Source organism: Melospiza melodia, chromosome 6 (assembly GCF_035770615.1).
Source record: "Melospiza melodia melodia isolate bMelMel2 chromosome 6, bMelMel2.pri, whole genome shotgun sequence".
Classification (NCBI taxonomy): Eukaryota; Metazoa; Chordata; class Aves; order Passeriformes; family Passerellidae; genus Melospiza; species Melospiza melodia.
Genome location: NC_086199.1, coordinates 25,716,159 through 25,732,649, shown reverse-complemented (window position 1 = coordinate 25,732,649; position 16,491 = coordinate 25,716,159). Strand labels below are relative to the sequence as shown.

At 38.9% G+C, this 16,491-nt stretch overlaps 2 protein-coding genes across 2 annotated transcripts in view; both read right to left on the bottom strand.

The window, feature by feature from the left end:
• Positions 1 to 521: 521 nt before the first annotated feature.
• Positions 522 to 5,486, bottom strand: EAPP (E2F associated phosphoprotein). Its single transcript, XM_063160381.1, has 6 exons — positions 5,363 to 5,486; positions 4,742 to 4,923; positions 4,037 to 4,126; positions 3,573 to 3,696; positions 2,602 to 2,721; positions 522 to 1,137 (listed from the first exon to the last, which is right to left on the bottom strand). The coding sequence occupies exons 1-6, from the start codon at positions 5,434 to 5,436 to the stop codon at positions 876 to 878; spliced, it is 852 nt and encodes a 283-aa protein (XP_063016451.1). The 5' UTR covers positions 5,437 to 5,486; the 3' UTR covers positions 522 to 875.
• A 238-nt stretch (positions 5,487 to 5,724) lies between these two features.
• Positions 5,725 to 16,491, bottom strand: part of SNX6 (sorting nexin 6) — a 29,581-nt gene continuing 18,814 nt past the window's right edge. The window contains exons 11-14 of the mRNA XM_063160380.1: positions 16,249 to 16,335; positions 15,188 to 15,347; positions 14,048 to 14,133; positions 5,725 to 7,558 (exon numbers count right to left, since the gene is read on the bottom strand). Of these exons, the coding sequence (XP_063016450.1) occupies positions 7,505 to 7,558; positions 14,048 to 14,133; positions 15,188 to 15,347; positions 16,249 to 16,335 (387 nt within the window). The 3' untranslated portion in view covers positions 5,725 to 7,504. The remainder of the gene's footprint in view (positions 7,559 to 14,047; positions 14,134 to 15,187; positions 15,348 to 16,248; positions 16,336 to 16,491) is intronic.

Sequence of the window (16,491 nt, the reverse complement as noted above, 5' to 3'; positions counted from 1 at the left end):
TACTTCCTCCCCCACCCGAAGTGCAGGGAGACAGGGAATGGGGGTTATGGTCAGTTCATCACCCATTGTTCCTGCCACTGGTCTAGAAGTCCTTCCCCTGCTCCAGTGTGAGGTACCTCCCACAGGAGACTACTCCACTAACTTCTCTAACGTGAATCCATCCCACAGGCAATACTTCTTCCAAAATTGTTCCTTTGTGGGTCATTTTTCCAGAGTGCAGTCCTTCAGGCACAGCCTGCTCCAACACGGGCCTGCCACGGGGTCACAAGTTTTTTCAGAACACCTGCTTCAGTGTGGGCTCCTCTTGCTGTGGGTCTGCTGGTCCAAATTTTCCTCCCCACTGGGGGAGGGGGTGGAGGGGAGTGAGCAAGCAGTTGTGTGGCCTAGTTGCCAGCCAGGGTAAAACCATAACACAGACCACGTGTGCAAACCTACCAAGAACAACAGCCTAATGACATCAAACATTCTGACTGAATGTTGTTTATCCCTTGCTAGAAAATAACCAATGCAGCTATGGAAAATCAGTTACTATAAAGTGTTTATTCCAAGAAGCCATTCTAATACACACTGAGATGATGAATGGATAGTATATATACATGGAATGATCATAATATACAGATCTTACATGGTATTTACAAAATATTTAATCCCCAATGATACAACCTCCCCATGGTGGGAATGAATATTGCTCTCATATACACACAGTTAACTGTATACCTTGTATAAACGTTGCAAAAAGTCCAACCATTATAAAGTTCTCAGATGAAAATGCACATTTTTAAGACCACATTTTCAAAAAGGCGAGTATGCCTGTATTTCTATCACTTCCCACGCTCTTAAAAACAGCACAGGATTTTCCCCCCTGCATTTCCACATTAGGAGTGGCTGGCCAGAACATTGAAGAAGTGAAAAACTTCATCTTTATCCATTACTGCTACTTCAGTTGAGCATTCAGTACATAATACTGGATGATATATTTCCTCTTCTTCTTGATTTGATTGTATAGAGTCAATTTCTTTGCTGTGCTTCCTTTTCTTACTTCTCTTTACCTTCTTTCTGTATTTCAGAATTTCCTCTTTGTTAACAATGCAGTTCATCACAAACATTGCTCTGTACTGTGTTTTGTAAGATTCATGTCTATGGAGAAGGGGAGAAAATGCAAGTCATACCATTCATACAACACTGCTTCCAAGAAATCTGTTACCATCACTGGGTATGGGATTAAAGATAGGAAGTAACATGCCAAAGGGCTGAAAGCCAAATAAGCAGAAATTTTATAAACAGAAGTCACAGCTACAAAAATAATAAAAACATAGAATTGCAGCCATCTGTTGTTTTTTAAGGCATTTTTAAAATACTGTCTGTTGCTGAAAGAAACTCCCTGGAGTACAATGGTATTGGTATTGCAGAATTATGCATTGCTACATATACCTCATAATAGTAAAGGATCAGGAAGCTGTGAGTGACTCATCTGCTGGCACTGACATCCTACAATGTCATGCAAGTCTGAAATTCCTTATTTATAAGTAATATCATTGACATATCATGCTAGAAGCAGCATGTCTATAATAAAACATAAAATTTCAGCTGTCATCAGTCTTAACAACTCTGTATCTGGAGTATGTAGCAACATTCAGTACTGTAGTTCAATTTAACTCAATGTCCCTCAGGCTGCAATTTTACAGCAGCCTGAATGAATACAACAGTGGCTGCAGAAGTCCAATCTGGAATTCTGCTGGCTTATTGCTTGCATGACACTGTGCTGAGCTACTGCAGTGGACTGAACCCAGGAAAGACCAGTCTGACAATAAAAATACAGTTTTCTGTTAGCTTAGCAAACTGAAATACTTAACTACAGCCAAAACAGAGAAAAACAGCAGCCAGTACTTAGATGATTTCAGGCTGCTGTGGAATTTCATCCTCTATCACCAAAAATACTCAATAAATGACAGGTATTTTATTCCTCATTTCAGAAGATTTCTTTCTACTTTACTCCCACTTCTAGAGTCCTTTCCTTAGCACAGGTCAGCAGCACTCACTAGGCCTACAATGCAGTCAGATACTGAATAGCAGCAAACCATACTGTGGACTCTCACCTAAATACCTTCCTGGAACTTTTAAATGTAACTGCACTAAAACCTAACTGGTGAGGCTCAAACCAAGCAAGAATATACTATCTTTATTTTGCTTAATTCTCCTTTAACAAGACATTTTTAGACAAAAATAACCTAGAATAGTTTTATGCCTCCAAACATCAAGCCAAAATATATATTAGATAGGTATCTCTAAAATCCCCAATCTTCCTGAAATGCCTGTTGAGTCTTCACAATTATTGTTTTTTTAAAAAATTTACCTACTCCACTATGCTAACGTTCTACCCTATTCTTCCCCATCTCCACACTGCAGGTTAAAGTGATCATCACTCTTACAAACCAGCATCTAACCCTAAATCTGACTCACATCTACCTGCCTTCTTGTTATTAGGGCTACCTTGTGAGACACAGTTGATAAAAATCCATAGATCAAACTGAAGATGCTAACAATACTACTGACTGAGAAAAAGAAATTACAAAAAGACCCCTTATTGTTCACTGTTGTTACCTCTGGCAGTCCAGGCATAGTGTTGTCATGCAGGCAGGGCAGTTCAGAACAGCATCACTGTTTGGAACAGCTGCAGGCTTTGCCTGCCTCTGCTGTGGTGCTCTTCTCTGGTTCCGGTACCTACCAATTCCAGAGAGGAGGAAGCAGACACAAAAAGTGAAATTACATGCCCTTGCTGTTGGTCATAGTAATTCAATGTCAAACCTCTCTTTGCATTAAAATTCACCATTTAATACTTGGCTCATTCTGGACACCTTTTGCATTAAGTCAACATAAATGAGAAGTGAGGGGAAAACACATACCAGTATCTTTTGATTTACAGAGTATTTTCATTTGGTGAGACAAATACATCTGGCATGAGAATTTCTGCCTAACAGCCCTCTCCTTTGACAAAGGAGGTATCTCAAGTACCATCTCTGCAGGCAACATTCATTATCTTAATCAATAAATTTAGGTGGAAAATTTTACTTCTGCTGCAGCAGTCATTTTTCTACTTCAACCTTCAAAAAACCCTCATTAAAGTACCTTTGTATTGTTCCTGTTTTCTCTGCACATTTTGTGGCTTGCTAAGTTGAAAGTTTTCCAAAACCAGAAATTCACTATTTATCAGGAACAAATATTAATCAGCAATCAAATTATCTTGCAACAGTTTAATTCATAGCATGGTTGTTTAGATGAGATCTACAGACAAAATTGGCTTAGAGAATTTTGAAATCTTGATTTAAAAAATATTAAAGTTTTGTGTCGTTTTGAAGACTCAATTACTCTATTACATACTCAATTACTCTATTACATACACCCAAAACATTTTACAGGCTTTTAAGTTTCTTATGCTTTAAGTTTATATATAAAAATTAGTTTCATATAATGGATTTGACAGCATTGGCTTTTTCTCTACATTTACCATGTTCATTTTAAAATTTTCAGTTGATGTTAAGTATCTTACAATTCAAATATTTATGGTTGCTTACCCTCTCCTCTGTGAGTCTACCCACTCTTGGTCTCTACTGTCTTCTTCTGGGTCATACAGCAGCTCATCATTGGAGAGAATCCGCCGTTGCTGATGTTTTCTGTTTTTCCGGACATCCTGTGTATCTGGAAAAAATGTGCAAGAACATATTCCATCCATCAGACACAAATTATCAAAAGATACAATATACAATTTCCAATTTTCATTTTCCATCCTTGCAATTAATCTAAACTGAAACTTACATGCTGGCTCATCTCTCCTCCAAGTGCATGACCCCAAAGCATTACACTGGGATACATCATAAAATTGCAGGAGCTATGCTGAGATGATATAGGCTGATAATTCTCCTCAAAAATGCTGCCTTCAAAAACAGCCTCCTGACCCCCGCCCCCTCAGAGCATTTTACAGGATCTGAGAGAGTAAGTGGCAGTATAAAGATGCCCTCCCCTTGCCTCTGTCATTTACCTATTTTATCTTCATCCTCTGAATCAGAATCAAAGTAAATGTCATCATAGTATTTTGAAGTGCTGGCAGATCCAGTACTTGAGGAAGTACCTACAGGTGAAATTAGAAGTGGTAAGAACACCCTGCTAAAAGGACAGCAAGTATATAGCCCAAAAGAAACCTTTACTTTCAAGTTACTCTGTTCAGAGTGCTCTGTTCTACCTGGGTGTGTTAAGTAACAGCTCTCCCAGGTTATTCCCACACCCCTATCACTCACATCACTTGTGTTACTTCATTTACAGGCATTCTCAGAGCAAAGCTACTCCCTTCTCCCTCAAAGATGAACCTCAGGTACCATTTGAAGGACAGTTTCTCCCAACACTCCCTTTAGACACAGAGGACACCACCATCATTCTGTAGGGCCTGTCTGTGCCCTACAGAGTACACAAGACATTTTTAGTTATGTGAAAGAAATACAGGTGTGGCACATTGTTTCACAAACTTTGATTACAATAAAATTCACTAAAAAAGTCCCCCACAATTTCAGGGCCACAGAAGTTCAAAAATGCCAACATGAACTGCCAAGCCACTCTGCATCACAACTCCTATTCTGTGCTATATGGATGTGGTGATGTAAATACTGCTACAACCAAAACCTAAAGATTATTTGGCCACTAACACATAATTCAGTATTTCATATGCAAGCAGATGTTAAGCTTGATCTACCCATTTCGGGTGATTTCCATTTGCCTTCCATAGTCTTCATGGTGGTGTTTAGTTCTGCTTCCATCTCCTTTTGGAACTCATCGTCGCTGGAAGACTCGCTCTCGCCAGTCAGGCACTCCCGTATCAGCTTCCGCTTCTGGTCAGGAGTGCCGTGCAGGAGCACGTCCACCTCATCCTCGGAGCTACAAACAGCCAAGCGGTACACACACAATTATTACAAACAGGCTAAAACGTGGACATAGTCACTGGGGAATGAACATCCGAATTGTGTGGGTGCACGGGAGAGCCCTTACTCCTATGCTTATGGGCAATTTACATATTGAAACACTTCATTAGCTTAGGAGTATTAAAACTCTGGTTTAAACGCAAAGGAGCTTCAGCCGACGGCGTGCGGCCGACCACAACGCCCCGGCAGCTCTCGCTCCGCGCAGGGAGCTGTGCATTCAGAAATATAAATACGCCGGTTTCACGGAAATCGCCGCGGATGATGGAGCGAGGCCGATCCTCCTGCCCGGGCTCGCTGCCCACGGCCTGGCACCGCCAGCGTCACTGCGCGCCCGGGCCAGCACAAGCCAGGCGGGGAGCGGGGCCCGCCCACCCCCGACCGGCAGCTCCAGGCACCTGCTGAGCGCTCGCTCGTCGTCGCTGGGCTCCTCCACCACGTACGGATCATCCTCCTCCCGCAGGCGGCTCATGGCGCCACCGCTGAGCTCGGCCCTGCCGCAGCCAGGCCCGGCCCGGCCCCTTCCGGGCGGCCGGCAGCTTCCGGCGGCCGAGCCCCGCCCCGCCCCGGCCCGCGGGGAAAGGCGCCCCCGCCGGCCCAGAGCGGCGCCCGGCGGCTCCCGGGCCGCCCCGCGGCGAGGAGCGGGCAGGCTCCTTCCCTTCGCTCCACGGAGGTGCAGGTCCTCGAGTCACGCTTAAAGCACTTTTTACCAGAGTTACCGAGCCACAGTTAGAGCTTTAAGAGACACACCCAATACCAAGAGGCTTGGAAAAAATTTAATGAGCTAGTAACACTCAACAGCGAGGACTAATCGAAAAACTGTTCCCACATCCTACTTAAAATATTTACAATATTGTTAACTATATATACATTGTCATCGTTGTCCCTTGTAGTCTATTTATAGATGAGTTCCTTAGGAATTATACCTGTTATATCTAGAAGATGAACAGCACAGTATTGGTGCAGTAGGCATTGCTGGGAATACTCTCTGTACTAGCTAAGTTGCCAAGACCCACTGGGCACTGGGCATCGAAGCCTGAGGTGATGGGTACATGAATCAAAGCACAATGCAAACTTCTCTGCCATTGCAATATTTTGATGTGCAAGGCAGCAGGGTAAGTATAAAACACTGTGCAATTTACCCTATCTGAGAGAAACAAAACAAACCACACGCCTCTGTGTGGCAGTACAGGGCATCTGTAATCAGACATTTACTTACACTGATCTGCATTTTCAACCATACCATTCACCCAAACTTTGCTGCTCCACTGAAGGCCTGCAAACAGCATATATTGCTTATAAAGCAGAAATCCCACTGTGAAGAGTGATTCATCAAGTAAAGCCTCATTTTATGACATTGTGAAATCACACAACATAGCAGCACCTCTTGGAAAAGGGTCATAGTTCAAGGAAGGGAGACCAATCAAGACAACTAACAATACTGGATTCATAGCTCTAAGTCTTAAGTCCAGTTAGCAGAGTGAGATCCTCTTAACACACTCCTTTACAGGGGATACCTTCACTTTTTTCCTGAAGCAAAACATTTTATCTGTGTGACAGTGGGGCAGTATTACTTTTCACTGATTTTTTATGCACCTTCTGAACTCTCTTCTGCTACTTTATTTCCCCTTTCTAAGAAGAAACCCAGGAAGTTCTCTCAAATGTATTTCTGCCAAAGAAATTGCAGAGTCAGCCACCAAGCTCAAAACAATTTAAGTACAACACTGGGTAGGAAAGTCACAGACAAACAGATAAAACCTGAGAATGCAAGTGAAAAGTACTGGGCGAGTAGTGTCAGACCAATCCAATACTTAGTCAATGGTTTTTACACGATGAATAGAGAAAAAAACAAATTAATCTAATTTACTAGAAAATACTAAGCTTATATATGATACAGTGTCTGCATCATTTTAGAAAAATCACTGATTTCATGGTTTATTTTACAATAATTGGATTAGTCTACAAGTTAAGGCAAACATACTAATGCATCTGCTTTTCTTTTTAAATCATAGTTATAAAGGTTACACAAAGTTCTCCAAAATTTCTAAGAAATGTTCACAATTGAAAAAAAGATAAGTTTTTTGATATAAGTACATGGAAAAAAAACTAAGACAGTGTATACAATGCCATTATAGTAACAATATTCAAATATCTAATGGTAATATTTAGGCCATTTGAACAATGTGCCTCATATGGTGATCTTCAGAAATTACTTACAAAGGTAAATAAGATTGCAGCCGTATCATAGTATTCATAACATGAACATTATTATATTGGCTATTTTCACAAAACCCGAGCATTTGGTTTCTGAACAATGAAAGCGTATAATGATTAAATAAACATGAATATGTATGTATAACAAGTATGCTGTTCATATAGTCTGGAGCTACTTTCACATGTTTAATTCTTTTGAAAGAAGAAGCTTGCTTATGTGCACTTTGTCAAATGTTTTCTCCAGGGAATTGTAAATGCCTATTTAAAGTCATGAAAACAAAATCCAGAGGAGGGCAGCCCTTGTTAGTGGGAGGACGGACCGTAGCTTATGTGTCACCATTTAACACTGCCAGGCAGCTCTGCAGAAGCTGTAAGTTACCCTGTAAAAATAAAGAAAAATATCACCACATTTGTCTTCTTTCTTTTAAGCTTGTGACAGAACAATGTTTTTTAAATAGCAATGACACAACTAAAGAAGAATGGACAGGCTTTGAACTTATGGAAAAATATGTGTAACTTTTGTATTGAAAGTTTTTTTGAATGTAGGAATATAGCGTCATGGAAATAAAGAGAGCCAATCTGAGATTCAAAAACAAGCACTTAACACCCTTTCACATTTCTTCCTAGAGGTCTAGTTTGGCCACAAAATCTATTCATTGCAGAGCACTCTCTCAGCAATGAAATTCACAGTTGCAAAGTTTAAAATATTTTATATAGCAGGGCCATTGCTCTGTTTCTAGAATGAGATCCCCTAAGTCTAAGTATTCATGTGTTACTGAATACTGTGAATACTGTATTCATCAGCAAATATTGAACAATTCATAGCACTCGGGATCTCCTCACTTACAGCAGCCATTTGAGCTGACAGCTTTGTTCAAGGAGGAGGCCCAGTTAGAAAGACAGCAGACTGACTGACATGCTTAGCCAGGTGCTTTAGCCATCGAGTTTAGCCATTACAGCTGGAGCTACAGCAGTGATTACCAGAACATTAACTCAACTCTAAGCCAAGCTCTGGCCGCCTTTCCAAATACAGTTTTTAATCTAATTTAAAGCATTCTGGCTCTACCATAAAAATATACAGATTGGTTTTCAGGTATCTGAATGAATTTAGAGAACTGATACTGTTTTGATTTAAGCAGATGTGATTGATAAGCCAGAATTTACTTTGCAGGAAAAAAACACCACCAAAACAACTCAGTATTTGTATGTTCATTCATGTATGCTTAGATCACTTTAAACAACTAGCTATTCACTATGAAATACCTGTACTACATTTGTTCCCAAATCTGAAATCTCTATGTAAGAAAAAAATGTTGGGCTGTTGACAGTGTTAAGAGTAATTCCTATCAGGTTCAGATAAAATGCAGGAACAAAGCAGTCTGAATGCCCAGTTATGAACATGGAAGAAACTGCTGACTTCTAAAACAATTTCTGGAACAAAAAAGAAACTTATAAAAAATTCAGACACACAAAAGCATCTAAGTATCTGTGATTTCCATGCCTTTCATAAACAGTCCACAGAAGTCCTTAAGAATTTATAAATACTCCTTCAGTTAAAAGTACTCCAATGACTTCTGACAGATAAGCAGGACATTCATCCCTCAGCCTCAAAAGCTAAAATCATAATTCTATGCCCACTTCAGGTTCTTATAATCCAGATTAAGCAATTAACTGATTTAAAGGCTTAAAAACAGATTCCCAGTTATGCCTACTAAATCCTTCTCAGTCTTATCTAGAAGACAGCAATATCAGTTACAGCTTCAACAGCTTTTTTGTCTCTTTATGTCTAGACTGAGAGAGGACAGTGACAAGGTATTTTTCAGAATGCTTGTAATTTGGTGACATGAATAAATTCTATATAAGCAAGATACATGAGGACATGTACCCATCTTTGTGGTGTACAGGATTCATAAATTTAGGGTCTGATTCTTGACTGTAATGATCTAATGAATTGAAAGGAATACTTCAATCTGAAGTCTTCAGTCTTCAAATGGAATTCAATCTGAAATATACTTATGGACTGCACACATTACCTGTAACTAAAGTGTGACAATAACCTTTTGGCCATCTTCTTACAGAAGCATGAAGTAGATTTGTAATTTACAGACCATTATGTAGCACTCTAAAAAAAACAGTTACCAGAACATCTGTGCTGGGCTGGGGTACAATTAATTTTCTTCTCAGTGGCTAATATGGGGATATATTTTGGATTTGTGCTGAAAATTATGTTGATAACATAGAGATGACATAATCATTGCCAAGCAGCTCTGACTCTGCCTTTCCTGCTTCTTGTACTGGCACGCTGGAGAAGTGGCTGGGGGTGCACAGGAGATGGGAGGGGACACAGCTAGGACAGCTGACCCCAAGTGACCAAAGGGATATTCCAGACCATATGACATCATGCTTAGTATATCATGTGGGGGAAATAAGAAGGAAGAGGGGGGCATTCAGACTATTGTCTTCTCAAGTCACTGTCACACATAATGGGGCCCTGCTCTCCTGGAGATGGATGAACATCTGCCTGCCCATGGGAAGCAGTGAATAAAGTCCTTGCTTGGCTTTGCTTGTGTGCATGGCTTTTGCTTTCCCTGTTAAACTGTCTTTAACTCAACCCACCAGTTTTCTCACTTTCCTGAGTTTTACTTGCCAGCTGAGGTTAAACCATCAAAACATCTTTTACACCTCAGTCATTTCCAGACTAAGCCAGCCAGTCTACTCAAATTTTCCAAACAGGCACATAATTCATTGTCATTAGATCAAATTTACAAAGTTCACAAGAACCACCTTATTTAAATTATAATAAATCAAGGACAATAGAAACTGTGAACCATTACTCCTTGTGGCTGCAGTATATGACATACTTGATTTACATCACCACAGCTTGAGAAAGTCCAATACATTCAGATTCAGAAAAGTGTTTCTTGCCAGCTCACACTCCTAAGCTGCAGATATTAAAATTATTGGCAGAACCACAGTGACACAAACATCCTTTTCAGGAAAGAAAGAATTACTGACAATACATTTCAGCAAATCCCTTAGCACTGCATTTTGCTTACTTCCTTCTTCTATTGGCTCCAAACAGACATCTGTTGCTAGTACACAAGAAATTCTTTTTCCAAAAAACGCAGAGAGGCGAGAGTGTATATGTTAGTATTTGTGGAAAATAAATGTTTCTGTTTGTTTACATGAAGGAGGTGGCTGTGTTACACAGTTACAATTCAATGTCAAAAGACTCACTGTACAGCCAAGGCTATGAATGCTATATGATTATAACTGTAGCAGTTTCAGCAGCTATCAAACCTCCCTTCCTGAACACAGGAATACCTCAAAATCCAACCATTTAAAATGCTGAACTGTGTACACCAAATGCAGCTTTTGCACCAAAATGGCCAAACACTGACTCAGGTCTTACATTAGCTACAGCTGCATTAAGTCATGAAGAAACACAGAACTAGCAAAACAGAAGCTAAGCACTACCTAGGGGGGGTAATCAGCCAGAATGGCCACAGAAAAAGAAATATCAGCATGTTTAGAGTAGGTCACTGACCAATGATAATCTAAAGCTTCAGTTTGGCAGGTGTTCTAAATAGATCTAGGGTACATGCTGCTGCTAAGAAAGCAGCTCTCTTTTATTACCAGACCCTCCCAGACAAAACTGTGTGTTTTGATAAAAGGGATGTTGTGAAAACAAGACAAAGAAAGCTTAGGAAAACCCAGAGCAACCTTCAGCCCTTCTTACTATGCAGCTGCACACATAACTGTGCCAACATAAGGGAAAGGAAGAATCATGCATCATCATCCTTCCTGGCAGCAGTCTGCCTTTTCATCATCTTAAAGCAAACCCAACCCACAGTCTGATTTTTAGCTTTTTCAAAAGTCTTGAGTTGTTATTCAAAAGGAGAAGAGGATATTAATACTTCCAAGAAGTATGTTATAGGGAAGGAGTATGAACATAACTGGGCAGAGAGGGTTTACTTAGAATTTGTATGTACAGTGTCCTTGATTTACTGAGTTTATTTCCCTATGGCCCTAAAGTCTTCTAGAGCTACAGGCAGGTATAGTTCACAAAATGCAAGCTGTGCCTCAGAACCTTCTCTCAATTCTTTGGTCACTCTTGACTTCTTCTGTGCAGCAACCTCTGTATTTTAGGATTTGTGTTTTTCTTTCCACACAGAGCAAGTAACTTTAAACTGCAAGTCAAGCAGCAGCCTTCATTGTGTCCTCCAAATTCCTCCAGAAAAGCCTCTCAGGTGAGCTCAACACACAACTGCTACATCATATTTCAGCTCTGTTTTTTGTGTGAGGCAGCTCGAGTCCAGAAGATACACAGCTAGACTGATTCAGAAACAGATGCATCTGCATGGCATCTAGTCTGGAGGCACTCACTGCTGAAAAAGACAACCCATAATAGAAGACTTCTAGCAAAAGGCTGCAGCAGTATATCCATTGTCCCCAGACCTCCTCCCTACTTGGCTGGAAGCACACACATAGGTACACTTGGGTAATAGTTCATGTTGCAAAGTTTGTCAGCACTGTGCTCCACACTCGACTGACCAAGCAATTGCCATTTTGTTGCTATTAAAACTTCACATGTCTGCCTCCAGGAAGTGCAAAAGCACAGAGACAGAGACTGCCAGCATCAGGCAAAGTATTTTGACAAAAACATAGAAGCAGGGGGCTTTTAGGCTGATGTAATTAATTGACTGCCTACATGAAAAACACAGCTTTCTTTTATACTTCCATTAGTCTTCCAGAGCAATTAGGTGTCTAGAAACAGCCCAGCTTAGAGCAGTCAAAACCAGGGCTACCTAGTCCTTGATATGGAAGCATTGCTCATGATTTGCATTTCATACTCCTCTAGCACTGCTCTTCCCACATCAGGGCACAATACTATATAAAAACAAAACAAAACACAACCCAACCCAAGAAACAAGTCTTTTAATATCTTATTTTCTTCTTTTATGGAACTAACCTAGAAAGTGTCCATCAAACCATTTCATCCTTCAACACTCTGTATAGACTAATAAAAATTAAAAATTTATCCATAAGTCCCTCTTCAAATACCTTGGTTACTGCATTAATAAGAACATTTCCCATTATATAATGTTGAAAAGTACAACCCACTGTACTTGTAAATTTTGTAATAATCAAACTCAGAATTCACAGAAAGAAAAATATTGCAACCAAACTGATCCATCTGTAGCTTAGCTTGTCTTTAAATATGAAACAGTGGCATTGAAAAAGAGAATTTTCAAACCTTGTGAAAAATGAAACATCTTTCATTCAACAAGTTACAGTATTTGTTAATGTTTCAAGACTTATCATTCTTAGTCAAAATGACCTTTTATTATTGTAAAGCTTTAAAGATTAAAAACTGTCTGGTGAATGGTGTGCTCCATGATAGAGTAGGTGAAAAGGGTCAGCAAAAAAAATTCATCTTCAAAAGCAGAACTACAATTCAGAGGTTCTATATCCAGCTTCATGGGCTCCTTGTTATTAAATTTACTAAGACAAGGTAAGTCACAGAGAGACTATTCAAAGAAATTAGTGTTAAACACAAGCTGTGGCAACAAACTAAAGCTAAAAATCTTCAAGAACTTCCAGGTACTGAGGACACAGGAAACATGTATCAAGTTGAAAGCTACATAATTTAAGCATCTTCCCCCTGCATTGCACAGTCATTAGCTGTCAAAATTAAAGAGAATGTTATTCCAACATTGTGACTTGCATAGTTAAAAGAAGTCATTCTTTAATAGAAGACAGAGACATTGTCTAAGCATTCCACTTCAAGGCATGTGGAGACTTCAGAAAAGTCAGTTACAAGAGATGATGAAGAGTCAATGACTGAAGCAGGACAGAAGCATTCCCTTACTAAAGCACAATATGGCAAATCATTAAAAACTGTTCAAGTAAGATTGCTAGGACTATTTAAAGTAAGGACTGTTCATCTGAAAAAAAAGTCATGTGTTCCATACATTACTGATTGCTTTACCAGCAATACATAAGTATCTCATTTAGCTGAACTTACACCTACAAAGATCTTTTTAAAGAAGTCCCCCAAACAACCCTTATTATTGCACATGGGTTTTACAAACAGAAGGAAGAATGACACCATCAACACTACTGAAAAGAAAGTAAAGCAGCAATACACCTCTTAACAAGTCCTTTCAACAGATATATTCTGAGTTAATTCACAGCTTCCTAACCAATGCAGTTTCAGATTTGAAGAGAAATGCTAAAGAACTGATTTTTAAAAGAAAACTGCCTCCAGCTGTAAGACTGTTCAAATAAGAGACTGTTGTAGTCATCCATGAAACCAAATACATTGTGAAACTCAAGGACAGTACAGGCCTCCTAAAGTTATTTTCCCACAAAAATTTTTGTTCCTGAAAAGGCTATCTGCAACATGCCTCTTTTGTTAATGGTTTAAAGGCAAAAAGGTTCAAAAAGCATACTCATCATACCAGACAGGCCAGTGTGATCTCATGCTGAATACCCTATACATCAAATCCCAAAATCTGGCTAACAGGAGAAACCACTTCCTTTCTCATAGTGAAATGGAGAGATGAAGTTTTAAAAACAGGTAAGTTTTCAAATTCTGTAGATGAAAATATCAAACAAACACAAAACTGAAGGCAAAATTCTCTTCCAGGGTATGAGTTTTCCAGAAGCACCTCAAGCATACCAATCCCTGAGACACTTCACCTATACTTCATTTTCTCTTTATTAAAGAAATTTAATCTTTATGGACAAAACTTAAAATTCTCCTTCCTGAATGTGAAGTGTGTATCATACAACAACTGAAGCCATTTTGGTTAATCAAATATTTAAAATCACTTGAAATATAGGCCAAAAAGGATCACAGTTACCTTAGCATGCTTTAATTCCAGTTCTGCTAGTTCCACCAGATTTTTTCTGAATGCTGCAACTCTTCTTGTCTTAAAGTCTATCAGTTCTATAGAAAATAAAAATGGACTCATTAACAGTATCCGTGCTAGTGACCTCAGCTATTAACAGATAGATATTCCTTCAGGACGGAAGAGGTAATGGGTGAGAGAAGGAACAAAGAAAAACCTCACGTTTAATCTCAGCGCATTCTGGGCTCACAAATACTGCCACTCACTTGGAAGAAAGGAAACCATCACTGCAGCTCCTCACCTCTAGGTAACCTTTTGTGGACACTAAGCTCTTTTGAAAAAAGACTGCCAAGTGGATGCTTTTAACATTTACTTCTCTTATTCCACTGCACTGTTCTTTCAGGGCTGATACTTGAAAGTCTTCAGGGAATATACTAAGCTAAAACTAGAGTGAACAACAGTATGCCTTCTGCATATACCATTGTGGCTAACAGGATCACTCATTCTCCATTGTCTCATTTACAGGAATCATTAACCAGATTTACAGGCTCAAACAACTCTTCAGTAATAAAAACAGGAGAGCATAGTGTTTAAACCTTGAACAGATCTGCCACAAATGATGACTCAGACACCTACTAACTCACTGAAGTTTAGCCTAAAAAAGACAGTGAGTTTCCAGAAGAAAAGTAACATGCAAATAAGGTTCGTTTTCTCTACTAACCCTGTAATTCAGTGAAATCTCATTTCATTATTTCTCCCTCCTCTAATGTAGTATTGTATCTGTGACAGACTGGTCAGACTGGTGCCTTCACAGAAGAAAGCATAATTCCCCCCAAAAGGGGAATTTTAACACTAAAATATTCATTTGCTATTACTGCTAACTGTTAGCATTTTGTATCCTAGCTTATGTATGTGGGGAAAAAAGATTAACAAGCAATTTGCACCTAGACTTTGCTCTACCCATCAGAGCTATAAGAAGCCAAAGAAAAATAAAATTTGAACTTTCTAAAATAAGTAAATAATAATTAAAAAATAATATTCCTGCTTAGGAAACAGTACAAAAATATTTTCTTATTAATTACATTAATTCTCATTAATAACATACTATGTTAATTTCAAGTAGTAACATAGGATCAAGGACCACCCAAATACCTTGTTTTGCTGATTCAGAAATTTTCTCAAACTTCTGACAGCATATCTGCTGAGTAGTTTCAGCTTGCAGCACATCTTTATTTTTTGCTCTTGCTTTATCCAATGCCTTATTAGCATTTTCATAATCCACTAGTGACCTAGATCTTCTATACAGGAGATCCTATTAAAAAAACAAAGGTTGTATGGAGTTTATAAGACTCTACCCAAGGGTTTTATTATATTCCAAGTAATTTAAAAAATCAAATTAATTTTAGTCCTTGTTGCTGTATTTTAGTTCTTAGTAAATTATTTGCATTCACTTTACTTCATCCTCCAAGTGACAGGAATGTCCACACTAGATAGATCCACAACATAATACTGTTTGGTCTCCATCTTGTCTGACAGAGGCTAGCAACAGATGGCTTAGATCAAACTCCAAAAAGCCAAAGAAGGCAAACCATGGGAAATTTCACAGCTTCTTAGATTAGAAACAAACTACATTTAGATTATGTATCTGAAATACACACAGAGCCCAAGAAGCAGTAGTAACATTTTTTGTGCAACAGTTTGTGATCTTGTAACTACAGACGGTTACTGTCAAATGCTTGCTCATTCTGTGATACAATTTAATCATCTCACATCAAACAACAGTAAGAATGAAATTTTCTGCAAGCACAGAATGTCAAATTCAGCCCACGTGTTTTCATATCTGCACTAGTAGATTATATGAAATATCCAATTTTAATATTAAAAAAAAGCAGAATTGCTTGCAATTACAAACACCAAACACACTGCAAACACGAGAACAGCCCTTCCAATGTTTCTTGTTACTGCATGATTTGGCCTTGACAAGTGGCTTACTCAGTTCCATACAGTCAGTCCCACATCAGCAACTACTTTTTTACTCCTTATACTCAACACAAACAGGTTTTACAGCCAAGGGAAAAACTGCAGGCTAGAGCAGCAGCATTTTAATCTATCTATATTGTGAGTTGATGAGCCCGTATCACTTTCTCTCTTTTTTTTTTTTTTTTTAATGTTAAAAACCCACAGTTTCACTGAACAAAAACCCATAGATTCACCTTAGCAGCTTGAGATTCCCTAAGGTAATATTTCAGAAGATCAGAAAGCTTAAGATCTTCATCAGCAGATACTCGAGCCTCTATTTTCTGGAAAAACAAAACAAAACACCATCATAAAACAAACAAACAAACAAAAACCAGTAAGCAAAAGGATCAACTTAAAAACAACCAGACTTTGGGTATTCATTTGTATGATGCAAATTAAATTACAATATGCAGTACACAACAGATGGTCTTTTTCAA